This window comes from Malus sylvestris, chromosome 13, assembly GCF_916048215.2.
Source record: "Malus sylvestris chromosome 13, drMalSylv7.2, whole genome shotgun sequence".
Taxonomy (NCBI): Eukaryota; Viridiplantae; Streptophyta; class Magnoliopsida; order Rosales; family Rosaceae; genus Malus; species Malus sylvestris.
This window is the reverse complement of record NC_062272.1, coordinates 42458018-42476593: the sequence shown is the minus strand read 5'-3', so window position 1 is coordinate 42476593 and position 18576 is coordinate 42458018. Positions and strand designations below refer to the sequence as shown.

General features: G+C 44.5%; 1 protein-coding gene and 1 long non-coding RNA gene across 4 annotated transcripts; both read left to right on the top strand.

Annotated features, from left to right (window-relative positions):
• The first annotated feature begins 2330 nt into the window (after positions 1 to 2330).
• Positions 2331 to 3466, top strand: LOC126596017 (uncharacterized). 2 transcript variants are annotated; one of them, XR_007613802.1, is made up of 4 exons: positions 2331 to 2546; positions 2631 to 2728; positions 2812 to 2909; positions 3085 to 3466. It is a non-coding gene; the product is annotated as an uncharacterized LOC126596017 (long non-coding RNA). The 2 variants fall into 2 exon arrangements; XR_007613803.1 differs by lacking the exon at positions 3085 to 3466 and adding an exon at positions 2993 to 3044.
• A 718-nt stretch (positions 3467 to 4184) lies between these two features.
• LOC126596016 (uncharacterized) lies at positions 4185 to 6744 on the top strand. Of its 2 annotated transcripts, XM_050262445.1 has the most exons (4): positions 4185 to 4217; positions 5125 to 5280; positions 5367 to 5842; positions 5923 to 6744. In XM_050262445.1, coding segments are annotated over exons 2-4 (1131 nt in total). In that variant the 5' UTR covers positions 4185 to 4217; positions 5125 to 5279; the 3' UTR covers positions 6577 to 6744. The 2 variants fall into 2 exon arrangements, with proteins under 2 accessions (XP_050118402.1, XP_050118401.1); XM_050262444.1 differs by lacking the exon at positions 4185 to 4217 and having other exon boundaries at positions 4803 to 5280.
• Positions 6745 to 18576: the final 11832 nt, after the last annotated feature.

Sequence of the window (18576 nt, the reverse complement as noted above, 5' to 3'; positions counted from 1 at the left end):
CAGAAAACAGCAAAAAAGCACGGTAAAGGAACACGGCTTCCTATGACCTTTTGCGGCAATCGTGATGTCACTTGGAGGCCCACCTGCTGCGGTTGGGATCGTATGGTTATCGGTTGTGTCTTTCGTCCCGGTAAGAAGAAGATGGAAAGGAAGAGTACGTGGCTCGTTAGGTCCAGTTTTTTAGACTCCATTATCAGCTTCCTTATGCGGTTGCTTTTCACACCCAAGTATGAACTTATGTAGAGAGAAATTGGCTTCACCAACTTGAGCCACAACATCTGACGGGATATCTTGAGAGAAAGTCCATTGGCCAGTGCGCTCCATGGCAAGAGAGAACCTGTTGCTGTGGAGTTCGTTCAGTCTGGGAATATATCGCTTCCATTTGATCTCTAGTAGTTCGAATTGTTACAGGAACAAGCTGAAATTATGATGTCATAACCAAATATGAGGCCGCAAGAAGCAGCGACGATGCACATTATAACCATCGAAACCGTTATCTTCTCGTTGATACCAGTGGCAGCCGGAGGTCCATCGACAGCGGAAACATCCACGGCCATTTGTTCCACTCTTTAATTCTCACTATCCTTTCCTGTCTTATTTTATGAGGAAACAAACAGCAAGTATCGCTTAAGTAGTCCGCTTTTGGACAGTTGCAGTTTGCAGAGAGTATGCATGTGCTGCTTGCCCGAGCTCTTTAGATCAATTTGATCTACCCTCACAAACCCATTTGCGTTCTCGGAGCTGGCAACTCAGGAGGGTTTCTCTTGTTGTTTTCCTCTGATTTGCATGTTCGGGGAACTTCATACGAACAAAAATGCAGTTTTTCAGCTCGCTGCACCATGGATGGGTTAGAGAGACATGGATGCAGAGCTTGGATTTAGTTGCTATGAAATGGATGGTTGTACAAATGGGCGCTGGGCTTGAGATTGGAGAACTGGGAACTCTTTTCGGATTTTCTAGGGAGGGAGAGTGGCTGATGTGAGAGAGATCTGCGAAGGTTTTTCTGGAAAAGCCCAAGGGGGAGGTTCTGGGTTTCTGCAGATTCACGGCAGAGGTGAAAAAAATGAAAGAGAACCGACACAACTTTTTATATCGTTTCCCACAGACGGCGCCAAATGTTGATGCACAAAATCGGAGGTCTTGGAACAACGTAAATCCGACCGTGAATCTGCAAGAAAGCAAATAACAAAAGATGTATCGTGGTTCACCCTAAGGTTTGGGCTACGTCCACACTAATATTGTATTTCTCTGACTGTATGTATTGATTACAAGGATGAGGGGGAGTCCCCAGAGAAAGAGAGAGTTTGAGAGGGCTCTCTGCTTGTGAGCATGAGAGCTTGAGAGAGATGAGCATTTTGAGGGTGAGAGAGCTCTCCTTAATTGTGAGGGTGAGGAGTCCCTTTTATAGAATAAAGGCTCCTCACTTATTACATATTTGCCCCTTCCTTTATTACATAATTACATTTGAGTCCCCCGAGTATTTATACGAGGTCTAAATACAGAGGCCCTAAGTATGGTACAAACAAATTATATTCAAATTTTTGAATAGCCAAGTATAAACTACATGATCATATGTAAAACTACACCTTTAGGTAAGAAGAGTTACATAGTTACATGATATTCATCACCCACTATACATCGGTTCACAACAATCTCAGTAAAACAAATCTTTGCAAACTTGTTAACGTTATGAACTACTTTCTGACTACCCATTATGAATATCAAAGATCATGAGACTTAATCGAACAGTTAGGTGTAGAGATTAAATTAAACTTAGTTCATCAGTGTCCGATATTGTCTTAAGTATACAAACATGGTATACTTAACAAAAATGAGCAAGAGTAAAAGGAATCCTCAATCAATGAAGTACGTGATGCCAGGAGTGATATCAGGTATTCAATTTGCAGTAAAGAAAACCAATTTGCTATAGCGATCATGTGCCTTCACGGCTTCACTGTGAAAATTGTATTTGGCCAGAATAATTCTTTCATTGATAGAATGCTCAGTATATACAATACAATATCTTTCCTTGTACAACAAGAAGACCTAGAATCTAGGAATACATCAATAGAAAGTGTTTGTACCATACTTGACCAATCCCGAAACTACTGAGCATCGGTCAACGTTATACCGTCAAGGACCCAGAAGAGTTTCCCTCCAACCAGGAGGCCAATCACAGCACGACACGTGTCGAAATCAGAAGCCAATCATAGTGCGACACGTGTCAACATCAGAAGCCAATCACAGCACGACACGTGTCAATGTCAGAATGAAACTAGAAACTCTCTTCTATAAATAGAGATCATTCTCTCACAATATTTCCTAATGAGGGGTAGGGTATGACTCATTATCATGTGCCATGATTTTGTCTTCCTTTAGCTTCTCTTTTGCTTTGCTTTAGTCTTCCTTTAGCTTTTCTTCAATATAACATCATTTTCTGTGGCTCAGATCGCAAAACCATCTTCATGAAAGTTGTTCCTTAGCTCGTGAACTACAACATATCCGAATTGGAGATCCATCGGAGCAGTACAACTCCAGAAATTCAGGTATGATGAGTGATTGTTCGTCATTTGTATATCAACGCGTCAGACTTGTTGTGAGCTTCAAAAACTCCATTTTCTCTTGCTCAGATCAACATACTTTCTTCATCGAAGTTGTTCCTTAACTTGTGAACTACAACATATCCAAATTTGAGGTCCCTCGGAGCAGTATAACTCCAGAAATCCAGGTATGATGAGTGACTGGTTATTATTTTTCTGTCAACCCGTCAGATTTGTTGTGAGCTTTGAAACTCTATTTTCTCTTGCTCAGATCAGCATGCTTTCTTCATTGAAGTTGTTCCTCAGCTTGTGAACTACAACATATCCAAATTTGAGATCCCTCGGAGCTGTATAACTCAAGAAATTCAGGTATGATGAATGACTGGTTATTATTTTTCTGTCAACCCGTCAGATTTGTTGTGAGCTTTGAAACTCTATTTTCTATTGTTCAGATCAGCATGCTTTCTTCATTGAAGTTGTTCCTCATCGTCTCTTTCATAACATATCAAAAATTCAGAATGAACTAATGGTTAAATATTTCCAGATCTTCGAAACATCACAGCAGCTTCGAAATCTGCAAGAATCCGACTGTCATGCTTGGAGCTTCAACACTTTAATTTCCGTGGCTCAAACAGAAATGGTTCCTTCTTGAAAGTTGTTCATCTGCTCAAGAACTAGAGGGTGTCCAAAATTCAGCTCCATTGGAGAGAAGCAGCAGCTGCAAAAATTTGATAGGGAAAAGGAGGCGAAGCTTTGTTGGATTTCTAGGCTGGGGAAGATTCCAGTTTTTGTAGCAACTTCAGTACTGGTGAATTGCTTGTATTTTTGTCCATAACTAAATTTTGGACTTTGAATTATTATTTGATCTATCATAATATGTTTGGGAACATATATAAGTGAATAAATAAGAAGGAAGATTTTGGGCCCTTGTGGGTGTAAAACAAAAAATGTTTAGGTTGTGTGAACAAAATTTGTTTATTTGGAGCAAGGTTTTGTGTTGAAGCTTTGTAGGTGAAGCTTTGGTGTTGAAGCTTTCTAGGTGAAGCTTTGATGGTGAAGCTTTGTAGATGAAGCTTTGTAGATGAAGCTTTCTAGGTGAAGCTTTTTTAGGTGAAGCTTTGTAGGTGAAGCTTTTTAGGTGAAGCTTTGTGGGTGAAGCTTTGGAGGTGAAGCTTTTCGGGTGAAGCTTTTTTTTTGGGTGAAGCTTTGTGGGTGAAGCTTTTTTGGGTGAAGCTTTGTGGGTGAAGCTTTTGAGGTGAAGCTTTGTGGGTGAAGCTTTGGAGGTGAAGCTTTTCGGGTGAAGCTTTTTTTGGGTGAAGCTTTGTGGGTGAAGCTTTTTTGGGTGAAGCTTTGTGGGTGAAGCTTTTGAGGTGAAGCTTTGTGGGTGAAGCTTTGGAGGTGAAGTTTTTCGGGTGAAGCTTTTTTTGGGTGAAGCTTTGTGGGTGAAGCTTTGGAGGTGAAGTTTTTCGGGTGAAGCTTTTGAGGTGAAGCTTTGTGGGTGAAGCTTTGTGGGTGAAGCTTTTTTGGATGAAGCTGTTTTTTTTTTTTTTTTTTTTTTTTTTTTTTTTTTTTTTTGGCGCTTGACACGGTCTTCATTTGCTTGTTTTGTAGTGATTGTGGAAGATGGATTGCTTTCTGATTGAGAAGGGTTCCGGCATCGCTTTGCACCATCTTCATGTGGGTAATATAGGAACTTCCTTATGTTTTGATCATGCATGTAGTGATAGAATTTGTTTCTTCTTATTGTAGATGTCAGAGCCTGGAAGTTCTAGTGATGAGGGCTCTTCTAGCTTTAGCTCTAAGTCTGAGTCTGCAATGTCGGAGTCTTCAGGGTCTTTGTTAGAGTCCGGTACTAGAGAAACATTGGATGATCTTCCCAACCGTCAAACTTTAGCTATTGCTAGTTCTTCCTCCATGGCGTTGGGTGAGGGGGTTGTTTTTGATGCCATACCCATAGTTCGCTCTGAGTTCACAGCAGACCATCTAAAGAATAACTTGTTAGATAATGAGAAGCAGGTTGAGGCGCTAAGGCAGTCATGTAATATCCCTCGTAGTGTAGGGATACGTTTGGTACATGATGAAGAATGGCCTTCTGAGCCTCCCCAGGGTCATGTTATGTTCTACACCCAGATATTACTGACTTTAGGGGTGAGACTACCTTTACATCCGTGGTTGCAAAAGATGTTATCTTTGATCGGATATGCACCTGGGCAACTCAATCCTGGTTTTTGGGATACTTTGATTGGATTTTATATCATTTGGATGGAGTGTGGGTTGTGTGAGCCTTCCTTCCATCAGTGGCGTTACTGTTACAAGATGCGCCCAGCAAAATCATGCACTGGTTATGCCGAGTGTGCATGTCGGAGTGAGAGAGAGCGTATTGTGTATGGTAAGAAAAAGGCATACTACACATGGAAAAACCGTTGGTGCTTTCTGTATAATGATTGGGAGTATGATAAGGGTGTCACGCCTGAGCGACGTGTGCTTACTCACTTCCAGACTGTAGGTTGTAACGTATCAACCGTTCGTACTATTTGCTATTTGTTGTGGTCTTTTCTTGCTTCTAACACTTTGCTTCATGTAGTGACGCGGGGCACCATCCAACTGTTTGGGCAGGAGCTATCTGACATAGAGAAGGTGTTGAGGGTGCCCAAAGAGGATAGACACTTAAGCAAGCTACGACCCTTATTTCGTCGGTACGGTTTTCAACCCTTAGTTTCCGAGAGCCAGGGACGATCGAGTAAGTTGTATCCTTCATGTAAACTTAGCTCAATTCCTTACTTTATTTGGAAAGTTGTATTTCTTATTTTGATTTTCCTTATGCAGTGGAGAAGGTAAGCAAGAAAACAGGGACTAGCACCCATAAAAGGAAAGCACCAGTGTTAGTTCCTTCGGAAGACATCCTACCGCATAAGAAAATTCATAAGTTCCGAGGGGAACCATCCGTTAGACCTAAGTCCCAAGATGGGGTCCTTAAGGGGCCTGCCTTTAGGAAGACTGGAGTCGAGACCGTTGATGATGCTACTGCCGTAGTTGTAGGAGAAGGGAGCCGACTGTTGCCTCATCCTCTTACTATGGAGCACACTGTCCAGGAAAGTGATCCTGGTTCCCGCCATGAGGGGAAAGGCAAGGAAAGAGCTGGCAGTGTCCCGTGGAAGGACTTGAGGGTTGCCACGCGGCCAAAGGATTTTGGGGATATCAACAATTGCTTGGCAGGGCGTCGATTCGCCTTCGATGAGCTCGGAGAGCCCTTAGCTAAGGATGAATCGGATTGCGACCGGATGTTGAAGCTGTCTTCATATGTGAGTGTTACTTTGTCATTTCCTTACTTTTTCCTCTTTATTATCATTATTTAGGTAGTGATGATCGTCTTGCCATGCAGGTCATGGCCGAGTATCACGACAGACTGCAAGAGGTTGAGCGGTACAAGGCAAAACTGAAGGAGAATAAGCAGCTTGTGGACGAGGCCCGAAGGAATAAGGGACTTTTGACTCAGGCTCTCCAACTGAAGGATGAAACCATGGAGAGCTTGAAAAGGCGAAATGGTGAGAACCTAAGGCTTAAGAAATTGTTTGAGGCAACTAAAAAACAGTTGGAGGTGGCTACCTTGGAAGTATCCAAGGTTAAGGGAGAATTGGATGGTGCCTTAGTTGAGATTTCTGAACTGGAGAAGAGCATTCCAACTGAAAGGGAGGCTGCTGTGCAAGAATACTTAAGTTCTTCGACCTTTCATCTTGCTATTAAACCCTACTGTGCTCAAGAAGCTCGCTTTGAAAAAAGGAAATGGATGGCCGTCCTTGATCGTTATGATGATGGGAGCATTCTTCGAAAATACCACGAAGATATAGATGAGCATCATCGAAAGGGCGAGACATTTGTCCTTGCTGTTGATCCTAGCAGCGAAGATGAGTCTGATAATGAAGGTAGTGCTGATGCACAGACTCAGCATGGTGAAGAGGATCTTGGGGATGCAGAGGATGATGGTAGGACGCGGAATGATACTGCCAGGGGTTCGGCTTCAGATGAGAATGAATAGCAGTGTCTTTACTATCTGCATGTATTCTGGATGTAGTAGTCTGATGTGTGTATAACATGTGCCCATGTTATAAGCTTGAGAGTTTTGGATTTAAGGTGTTTATGAGTGTTTGCACTATTATTAATGCATGTTTGGCTATGTATGAATAGATCTATTGTTTGGATATAAGCCATTGTTTGGTTGTTCCTTTCTTTGTATAGTCTTGTCGACACATACTTAGATTTTGTTTCGTGTTGGATATATCTGCTTTGAGGTTTCAACACTTGAGTGTTCCCTTGCTAGGAATGTAAAAGAGTGAGGGCTGAGTTGGCTAAATTACCTCTTTATTGAATTCATTGCCAAATGGCCTTCATTACATAGGATGCCGAACGGCTATAGCTCAACACTTGTACATCGTGAGTCTATTTGTAGTAGTACTTCAAGTGATCAGCGTTCCATGGATGGCCAAGGGTCTTGCCATCGGAGCTTCTAAGTGTGTAAGAGCCAGGGCGACTGATGCCAATGACTTCATACGGTCCATCCCAGTTTGGACTAAGTGTGCCTTCACTCGGGACTCTGTCGCAGAGTAATCTTTTCTTTAAGACCCAGTCTCCTATTTTGAAAGAACGAAGCTTGACCCTAGAGTCATAATAGTTGGAGATGCGCTGCTTGTAGGCGACATTCCTCAAGTGAGCTTGGTTTCTGTGTTCCTCGACTAAATCCAAGTTGAGGGTGAGTTGTTTGTCATTTTCACTTTGAATGTAGTTCTGGACTCGGAATGTTGCTTGCTCGAGCTCAACAGGGACAACCGCCTCTGTGCCAAAGGCAAGTGAGAATGGAGTTTCTCCTGTTGAAGTCCGATATGAAGTGCGATATGACCAAAGAACTTGGGGTACAAATTCTGGCCAACAGCCTTTAGCTTTGTCCAAGCTGGTTTTCAAAGTGCGCTTGATTATTTTGTTGATGGCTTCAACTTGTCCATTAGACTGGGGATGAGCTGGAGAGGCAAAGCATAAGTTGATGTTGAACTTAGAGCAGAACAACCTGAACTTCTTGTTGTCAAACTGTCGCCCATTGTCAGTGACTATCGCATTGGGAATGCCGAATCTACAAAGGATGTTCTTCCACACAAAGTCTTCTATCTTTGCCTCAGTAATGGTTGCTAAGGGTTCTACTTCGGCCCACTTTGTGAAGTAGTCCACTGCAACGACTGCGTAACAGACTTTGCCCTTCCCTGCCGGCATTGGGCCGATCAAATCAAGTCCCCACTGGGCGAAGGGCCAAGGGCTGATCATAGGAGTAAGAGGCTCTGGAGGGGAATGAGGAATAGTTGCATATCGTTGACATTTGTCACATGAGCGGGATACTTTGATGGCATCCTGGTGGAGTGTTGGCCAGTAATATCCTTGGCGAAAAGTCTTGTGTGCTAGGGACCGAGATCCAGCATGATCTCCACAGACTCCCTCATGTATTTCCCGAAGGACGATTTCCGCCTCGGCAGGCGTAAGACACCTTAAGTATGGCAGGCTAAAACCTCGCTTATAGAGTTGATCATTGATGATCAGGTAGCGGGTAGACTTGTATCGAATTTGCTTAGCCTGGACTTTATCATTTGGGAGGGTGCCATGAGCAAGGAAATTATAGATCGGGGTGATCCAACTATCCCCCTGTTGTAAGTTGCATACTTCTGCGGCCATGGTGCTTGGTGTTGCCAACAGTTCGACATGAATTTTTCTTCCAATCTTGTCTTCCACAGCTGAGGCGAGGCGAGCCAGGGCGTCTGCATGACTGTTTGCCGCTCGAGGAACTTGGGTGATCTGGTAGTGGAAGTGCTTGAGCAAAAGTTGTGTTTGCGCAAGATATGCTGCCATGGAGCTGTCCTTAGCATCAAAGTTGTTGGTAACCTGGTTGACCACTAATTGGGAGTCACTGAAAATATCAATTTGTTTAACCCCGAGGTGTTTGGCCAAACGTAATCCTGCTAGAAGGGCTTCATACTCGGCCTCATTGTTTGATGCCTTGAATTTGAAACGAAGAGCATACTCCATTGCTACTTTGTCGGGCGTAGTCAAGACTAGTCCCGCTCCACAGCCCTGTTGGTTGGATGAGCCATCAACATACAGACTCCATGCTGGGGTTGTTGGTTCTATCTTCTGAGCTTCCGGGGGTAATGAAGCCACTGCTTCAGGTGTAGAAGCAATGTCAACCGGATATGTGAAGTCGGCAATGAAGTCTGCCACTGCTTGGCCCTTCTCAGCTGGCTTTGGTTGGTAGGAGATGTCAAACTCACCCAACGCTATTGCCCATTTGATCATTCGCCCTGAAGTGTCAGGACTTTGGAGTATCTGTCGAAGAGGATAATTGGTAAGCACGATGATGGAGTGCGCTTGGAAGTAAGGGCGGAGTTTTCGAGCAGACATGACCAATGCCAGAGCCAATTTCTCAATGTTAGAGTACCGTGTCTCCGCATCTTGTAAGGCTTTGCTAGCGTAGTAGACAGGTCGCTCAATATTCCCATCCTTTCGAATGAGAACGGAACTTACGGCTGAAGCTGATACCGATAGGTAGATAATGAGAATGTCTCCTACCTCGGGCTTGGAGAGTAGAGGGGCTTTACTCATGTACTCCTTGAGGTTTTTGAATGCCTCGGCACATTCATCAGTCCATGTAATGTACTTCCTACTTCCCTTAAGTGCTTTAAAAAAGGGAGCACATTTGTCTGTGGCCTTAGAAATGAACCTGGTTAAGGCTGCCACCTTGCCAGTAAGGCTCTGGATGTCCTTTGAAGTTACCGGTTCCTTCATGTCGAGGATTGCTTTGATCTTCTCGGGATTAGCTTCAATGCCTCGTTGGCTAATCATGAAACCTAAGAATTTGCCAGAGCCTACGCCGAAGGCACATTTGTTGGGGTTTAACCTCATTCGATACCTCTTCAAAATAGTGAAAGTTTCAGATAGGTTGGTGATGTGTTGGTCAGCATGTTTGCTCTTGACTAACATATCATCAACGTAAACTTCCATGCTCTTCCCAATCTGCTCGGCGAACATTGAGTTGACTAGTCTCTGATAAGTCGCTCCTGCATTCTTTAGGCCGAAAGGCATGACTTTATAGCAGTATAGTCCTCTGTCGGTAGTGAAGGCTGTGTGTTCTTGATCCGAAGGGTTCATGAGGATTTGGTTGTATCCTGAGTAAGCATCCATGAAGCTCAGGAGTTCACACCCGGCCGTAGAGTCTATAAGTCTGTCAATAAGAGGAAGAGGGAAGCTATCTTTCGGACACCCTTTGTTTAGGTCGGTGTAGTCAACACACATTCTCCACAAGACCTTTTGAAGCAAAAGACTTTCTTTGGTTGGATTTTTCTTAACAAGGACCACATTTGCTACCCATGTCGGGTAATTGACTTCGCGGACAAAGCCTATGCCTTTGAGTTTTTCAACTTCTGCTTTCATTGCCTCGTATCGTTCAGCGTCATAAGATCTTCGCTTCTGTCTCACCGGCTTGATCTTGGGGTCAATACTCAAACGATGACAGATGACATCGGGAGAGATGCCTGGCATGTCCTCGTATGACCAGGCGAAGACTTCAGTGTTCTCTTTCAAAAAAGATATCAATGCTAACCGAAGGGGTGGTGACAATGTGGTGCCAATCTTCACCATGCGATCTGGATAATCTCTTGAGATAGGTACCTTCTCCAACTCTTCAGCAGGTTGGGCTTGCTGGGTGAAAGAGTCATCTCGAGGATCATCGGGTTGATTGTTGCTATCAGGAAGATCCAAGTTCGCTTCATCTAGGCTGGTCTTTGTGACTTGGTCATGTACAGACAGGGTTTCCTTGGGTCCGGGCAAGTGTTGTTGCTTAACTGAAGTGTTGTAACATGATCGTGCACTAAGCTGATCTCCTCTGATGTAGCCGTTGCCATGGGGGGTTGGAAATTTCATCAACAGCATATGCGTGGATACCATAGCCTTGAGATCATTGATGCCTGTGCGCCCAAAGATGACATTGTATGCCGTTGGGCAGTCAACCACTAGGAAGTTAGTGGTAATGGTAGCCGTGTAAGGGCCTGTACCAATAGTAAAGGGTAAATGTATGCTCCCTAAGGGTTGCACGATATCACCGGAGAAGCTTATCAGAGGAGAAATCGAGCGATCGAGCAAGTGTTCAGCTACACTGAGCGCCCTGAAAGCTTCGGCAAACATGATATTGACCGAAGCCCCTGTGTCTACGAGGATTCGTCGAACATCAAAGTTGGCTATGTGAGCCTCCACAATCAATGGGTCGTTATGAGGGTAGATGATGCCTCTTTCTTCCTCAGGGTAGAAACATATCGGATCCCAGTTAGGTTTTTGATACTTCCCTCCCCTGATGTCTTCCACGTGAAACACTTGGTGACCAGTCCTCAGACTTCGTTCACTGTTTTTCATGGCCCTATTGGAAGATTCAGATATGGGTGTGCCGCCGCTTATGGAATATATGACATTCACCTGGCGTTGGTTACGGTTATCCCTTTGAGGGTGAAGAAGGAATTGATCAATTTTTCCTTCTCGTGCCAAAGCTTCAATACGATCACGGAGGATGATACATTTCTCGCTATCATGGCCGTTATGCTCATGGTAGCAACAAAACGTGCCCGCGTTATTCGGGGGCGTGTAATCTGGGTGCCTCGGCTTTGGTTTTGGTATCAGGTGAGCTATGCTGGGGTAAATGGCCGCGCATGTGGCATTCAAGGGCGTGTATGTCTCATACCTTGGGGTAGGGGGTATCTTGACGCGGGTTTGACCCACTGCATTGACTGCCTGGGGGCGAGCGTTATTGTGGCGATACCCTTGGTTATCGGGATAGTGTCCCTTACTCTTTTTACTGAAAGGAGAGTGGTGAGGATGGAAATCCTTCCTCTTGCCTTGAAATTGATATGTCTGTTGATTCGGTGAAGCATTATGCAAGGCATGGGGAGGTGCCACTGCTGTTTGGGAAGTCGAGGTCTTCTCATTTAGGTGAGTCTGGCTTCCACCTCCCACTTGTTGATAAAGGATGGTTGTAGGGGGTTTCCCCTGATATGTCTTTGCCTCGGCGGAGGCATGGTTATAAGCCTGCGCCATCACCTCAGAGTAAGTCTTCCAAGTATTGGCATTGATCATGTATTTAAAGAAACAATCACGTAGGCCTGCCGTGAAGGCTTTGAGGGCAGTCTTGTCATCTGCCTCGGCACACCGGGAGTATTCATGGCTGAAGCGGCCAGCATACATACGTAATGACTCGTCTGGCTTCTGGCGGATAGTGTACAAGTCATCTGCAGAGTGCAAGCGATCGGTTTGGAAAATGTGTTGGGAAACAAATAGTTTCCTCAATTCCTCAAATGAGTCTACCGTCTCAGGTGTAAGACGACAATACCAATTTAGAGCTCCACCAGAGAGGGTGGAGGGGAAGAGAAGACATCGCTCTTCGTCGGTGTGCATCCGGTATGCCATGGTGGACTCAAAGAGGTTAAGGTGCTCAATCGGGTCCTCTTTTCCAGTATAAAGTTGCAAGCCAAGCTTTTGCTTTGTCTTTGCTTGAAGGGGGGTGTTGAGGATCCTCCTTGTAAGAGGGCCAGGCCTGGGTTGGTTCCAGTCAGGTATTTCAGCCTGACGTTCAGCCTTCAACTTGTTTACTTCCTCAAGAAGTTGTAGGACAAGGGGGTCCTGAGCGGAGTTATGTGTCACTGGAGCTTTCTTTCGTAAATCTCCATCTCCTCTTGGAATTAGGAAGGTTTGATCAAGGGCATGTGATTTTTCCCTGGACTCGCTGTACTGGCTTCCAGGGTATGTCTGTCGGAACACCTCTGAGTCCCCTGTACCCTCATGTCTCTCTGGGACTTGTTGCCCCTTCCCCAAATTGGTGGCCGGCTTGGGCCGTGGCAGGGGACCGAGTCTCTCAGAAATCCTTGGGTCATTAATCTTTGAGCTTATATGGATGGAATTCTCTCGACGTTGCTTCAGGAAATCCCGACAATCGCGAAAGACGGCTTTCGATCCTTCTGCCCCTTCAGTAAAGAGGTGTCTCCCTCCACTTCTCATGGTTCGGGTCGAAGCAACTGGGTTAAGAGAAGCCTCATGTTGATTATCAAGTCGAGGGGTAATCTGTTCCCTATCAGGGATATCTATGTCGAATGCATGTGACCCTCCATGTTGGAGGGCACCCAGTTGATGGTTGACTTCCACGGGGGCAACAAGCTCGCTTGTCTGAGCTTGCCTAGCTTCGTGGAGTGTCTCGAAGAGCTTCTCATATTGCTCCTGGAGGACCTCATTCCTTATTGCTATCTTGTTGTTCTGAGCTTCCAACTCATCGACTTTAGCTTGAAGAAGAACTCGTTTTCCTTCCTTCTTTCGTTGTTTCGCACTATGTGCAAGGGGGGTGTCATTCTGTGTGCTGTGGCTTCCTTCGCTTCCCATGTTGGAGAGGGATGCCTGGTCAAAAGAAAGTGTACGAATGATAGAAACCAGCTTGACACAGCTGAAGAGAGTAGGAATAAGTGTCGTTTCCCACAGACGGCGCCAAATGTTGATGCACAAAATCAGCGAAGACTTTGGTACAACAGAAAGTGTCAGGTTTTGTGACCTTCGCTTGGTTGCTTCGGTCACTAGTGAGGATAAGTACGTAAATGAATAGAGACAGAGAAGCAAACACAGGATGTACGTGGTTCACCCAGATTGGCTACGTCCACGGAGTAGAGGAGTTCTTATTAGTAGTGAAGGGCTTACACAAGTACAAAGGATCAAGCTCTCAATTTAGTGAGTTCTTGTGAATGATTTAACACAAAATGGCATTAGGCAATATTGTGGGGGAATGACCCCTATTTATAGAAAAACTTGTAGCTTTGTCACATTGACATGTGTCATGTTATGATTGGTTCTTGATGTTGACACGTGCTGCGCTCTGATTGGCTTCTAATCTTGACACGTGTCGAGTAGTGATTGGCCTCCTGGTCGGAGGGGAACTCTTCTGGGTCCTTGACAGTATAGCGTTGGCTGGTGCTCGGTAGTTTCGGGATTGGTCAAGTATGGTACAAACATACTAAATCATTCACTAGTACTCACTAAATGAGAGCTTGAACCTATGTACTTGTGTAAACCCTTCACAATTAATGAGAACTCCTCTACTCCATGGACGTAGCCAATCTGGGTGAACCACGTACATCTTGTGTTTGCTTCCCTGTCCCTATCCGTTCACTTACTTATCCACACTAGTGACCAGAGCAATCTAGCGAAGGTCACAAACTTAACACTTTCTGTTGTACCAAAGTCCTCGCTCATTTTGTGCATCAACATTTGGCGCCGTCTGTGGGAACGACACTTATTCCCACTCTCTTTAGCTTTGTCAAGCTGGTTTCCACCATTCGTACACTCTCTTTTGACGAGGCATCATTCTCCAACATGGGGAGCGAAGGAAGCCACAGCACATAGAATGACACCCCTATTGCACATAGTGCGAAGCAACGAAAAAAGGAAGGAAAAAGGGTTGCTCTTCAAGCTAAAGTCGATGAGTTAGAAGCTCAGAACAATAAGATAGCAATGAAGAATGAAGTCCTCCAGAAGCAGTATGATAAGCTATTTGAGATGCTCCACAAAACTAGGCATACTCCAACACGTGAGCTCGTTGCCCCTGTGGACATCAACCATCATCTGGGTCCCCTCTAACACGGAGGGTTACCTTCTTTCGACATGGGTATCCCTGATGAAGAGCGAGCTAATCATCAAAATATTGATCAACATGAGACATCTCTCAACCCACCTGGTTCGACCCGAAGCAGGAAAAGTGGAGGAAGACACTTCCTTACAGAAGGGTTGGAAGGATCGAAAGCCGTTTATCTTAACTGCCGAGACTTCCTAAAGCAACGTCGAGAGAATCCCCTCCACATATGCTCAAAGATCAATGACCCAAGGGTTTCTGAAAGACTCGGTCCCCTCCCATGACCCAGGCCATCTGCCAATCTAGGGAAGGAACGACAGGTCCCAGAGGGACATGAAGGTACAGGGGACTCTGAGGTATTCTGATAAACTCGCCCTAGAAGTCAGTACGGCGAGTTGAAGGAAAAATCACACGCCTTTGCTCAAACTTTCCTACTCCTAAGAAAATCCCAGTGGTACATAACTCCACTCAGGACCCCCTTGTCCTACAGCTCATTGAGGAAGTAAACAAGTTGAAGGCCAAACGTCAGGGTGAGATACCTGATTGGAACCAACCCAGGCCTGGCCCTCTCACAAGGAGGATCCTTGACACCCCTCTTCAAGCAAAGACAAAACAAAAGCTTGGTTTACAACTCTATACTGGAAGGGAAGACCCAATTGAACACCTTAACCTCTTTGAGTCCACCATGGCATATCGGATGCACACCACAAAGAGAGATGTCTTCTCTTCCCCTCCACCCTCTATGGCGGAGCTCTAAACTGGTATTGCCATCTTCCACCTGAGACAATAGACTCATTTGAGGAACTAAGGAAATTGTTTGCCTCTCAACACATCTTCCAGACCGATCGCTTGCATTCTGCAGATGACTTGTACACTATTCGCCAGAAGCCGGATGAGTCACTACTAGAGTATACCGGTCGTTTTAGCCATGAGTATTCTTGCTGCGCTGAGGCAGATGACAATACCTCCCTTAAAGCCTTCACAGCAGGCCTACGTGATTGTTTCTTCAAGTACATGATCAATGCCAACACTTGGAAGACTTACTCTGAGGTGATGGCACAGGCTTACAACCATGCCTCTGCCGAGGCAAGGACATATCAAGGGAAACCCCTAACAACCACCCCTTATCAGCAAGTAGGGAGTGGAAGCCAGATCCAACCAAATGAGAAGACCTCGACCTTCCAAACGGCAGCGGTGCCTCCCCCTGCCTTACTCATACTTTGCCAAGTCAACAGACATATCAATCTCAGGGTAAAGGGAAATATTTCCATCCTCACCACTCTCATTTTAGTAAAAGGAGTAAGGGACACTACCGCGATAACCAAGGGTATCGCCATGATAATTCCCGACCCCAAGCAGTCAACACAGTGGGTTAAGCACGTGTCAGGACAGCCCCTACCCTGAGGTATGAGGCATACACACCTTTGAACGCCACATGCATGGCCATTTACCCCAACATAGCACACTTGATACCGAAGCCAAAGTCGAGGCACCCGAATTACAAGCCCACGAAGAACACGAGCACGTTTTGCTGCTACCATGAGCATAACGGCCATGACGGCGAGAAATGTATCACCCTTCATGATCGTATTGAAGCTTTGGCACGTGAAGGAAAAATTGATCAATTCCTCCTTCACCCTCCAAGGGGTACCTGTAACCAACGCCAGGTAATTGTGATATATTCCATAAGTGGTGGCACACCCATATCTAAATCTTCTAACAGGGCCATGAAAAATAGTGAATGAGCTTTAAGGTCTAGCCACCAAGTGTTTCACGTGGAAGACATCAGGGGAGGTAAGTATCAAAAGCCTAACTGGGATCCAAGATGTTTCTACCCTGAGGAAGAAAGAGGTATCATCTACCCTCACAACGACCCACTGATCATGGAAGCTCACATAGCCAACTTTGAAGTACGACGAATCCTGGTAGACAAGGGGGCTTCGGTCAATATCATGTTTGCTGAAGCTTTCAGGGCACTTAATGTAGCTGAACACTTGCTCGACCACTCGATTTCCCCTCTGATAAGTTTCTCCGGTGATATCGTGCAACCTTTGGGGAGCATACACTTACCTTTCACCATTGGTACAGGCCCTTACACAGCTACCATTACCACTAACTTCTTGGTGGTTGATTACCCAACGGCATACAATGTCATCTTCGGATGCACAGGCATCAATGATCTCAAGGCCATGGTATCCACACATATGTTGTTGATGAAATTTCCAACCCCCTATGGCAATGGTTACATCAGAGGAGATCAACTTAGTGCACAATCATGTTACAACACTTAGGTCAAGCAACAGCACCTGCATGTGCCCAAGGAAACCCTTTCTATATATGACCAAGTCAAAAAGACCAGCCCAGACGAAGCCAACTTGGATCAACCCGACGATCCTCAAGATGACTTTTTCACCCAACAAACACAACCCGCTGAAGATTTGGAGAAGGTCTCTATCTCAAAAGATTATCCGAATCGCATGGTGAAGATTGGTACCACCTTGTCACCACCCATTCGGTTGGCATTGATCTCTTTTTTGCAAGAGAACACTGAGGTCTTCACCTGGTCATACAAAGACATGACAGGCATCTCTCCTGATATAATTTGTCATCGCTTAAGTATTGACCCCAAGACCAAGCTAGTGAGACAGAAGCGAAGATCTTATGACGTGGAACGGTACTAGGCAATGAAGGCAGAAGTTGAAAAACTCAAAGGCATAAGCTTCGTTGACGAAGTCAATTATCCAACGTGGGTAGCAAATGTTATCCTTGTTAAGAAAAATTCGACCAAGGAAATTCTCCTGCTCCAAAACATCTTGTGGAGAATGTGTGTCGATTACACCGACCTAAACAAAGGATACCCGAAGGATAGCTTTCCTTTTCTTCTCATAGATAGACTTATAGACTCTACGGCAAGGTGTGAACTCTTGAGCTTCATGGATGCTTACTCAGGATACAACCAAATCCTCATGAACCCTCCGGACCAAGAACACACAGCCTTCACTACTGACAGAGGACTATATTGTTATAAAGTCATGCCCTTTGGCCTAAAGAATGCAGGAGCGACTTATCAAAGACTGATCAATTCAATGTTCGCCGAACAGATTGGGAAGAGCATGGAAGTTTACGTTGATGATATGCTAGTCAAGAGCAAACATGCTGACCAACACATCACCAACCTATCTGAAACTTTCACCATTCTGAAGAGGTATCGAATGAGGTTGAACGCCAACAAATGTGCCTTTGGCGTAGGCTCTGGCAAATTCTTAGGCTTCATGATAAGCCAACGAGGCATTGAGGCTAATCCCGATAAGATCAAAGCAATCCTCGACATGAAGGAACCGGTAACTTCAAAAGACATCCAGAGCCTTACTGGTAAGGTGGCAGCCTTAACTAGGTTCAGCTCTAAGGCCACATACAGATGTGCTCATTTCTTCAAAGCACTTAAGGGAAGTAAGAAGTACATTACATGGACTGATGAATGTGCTCATTTCTTCAAGGCACTTAAGGGAAGTAAGAAGTACATTACATGGACTGATGAATGTGCTGAGGCATTCAAGAACCTCAAAGACTACATGAGTAAAGCCCCTTTGCTCTCCAAACACTACAAAAAAAGTAGTCATTACCGACGAAGATTTTTCGAGGGCCCAAAAAAACCGTCGTAAAAAGCACATTTTGCGACCATAAAATATGAGTCGTCGGTAACATGGCATGAAACAAATTTGTATTACCAACGCACATGATATCCTCGGAACAAGTCTCACGTTTTGTCGGAATTGCACTTTTGTTTGGCGGGAAGAATTGGCGCCAGTTGTATTAACGACAAGTAAAGTTCTTATCGGAAATAGAATGGTAATTTCCAAAGGTTTACTCATGTTGACGAAATTGATTTAGTATTTTCAAGGGCAAAAAAGTCCTCTTGGTAATGTTTTTATAATTTGGAGGGAAAAAAAAGTCCTCTCGGTAATGCTTTTATATTTTCGAGGGTGATTAGTTGTTGTCGAAAGTAATCATATTTTTCCGACAAGATTTTTTCTTTGTCAGAATAAATTTTAAGGCATATGGTTTTGTTGGAATCAATTATTTACTAAAGGTCACATGTGTCATTTGAATATTCTTGAAATAAGTTTGATGCTTAATTTAAATTCTACAATAAATAGATCATATAACTTAGAATACATATGGAGAAAATTGGACCATTAAATTAAAAATAAAACCATTGAACAAAAAAGTGTATAACTTAATATAGTATTCTATGATAAAGAAATAATTTGCATGCCTTTGTTAAATCATAACATTTGTCATTGACATTGAACAAAGTATAACCACAACACTTCCGCAACTAAATTTTTAGAT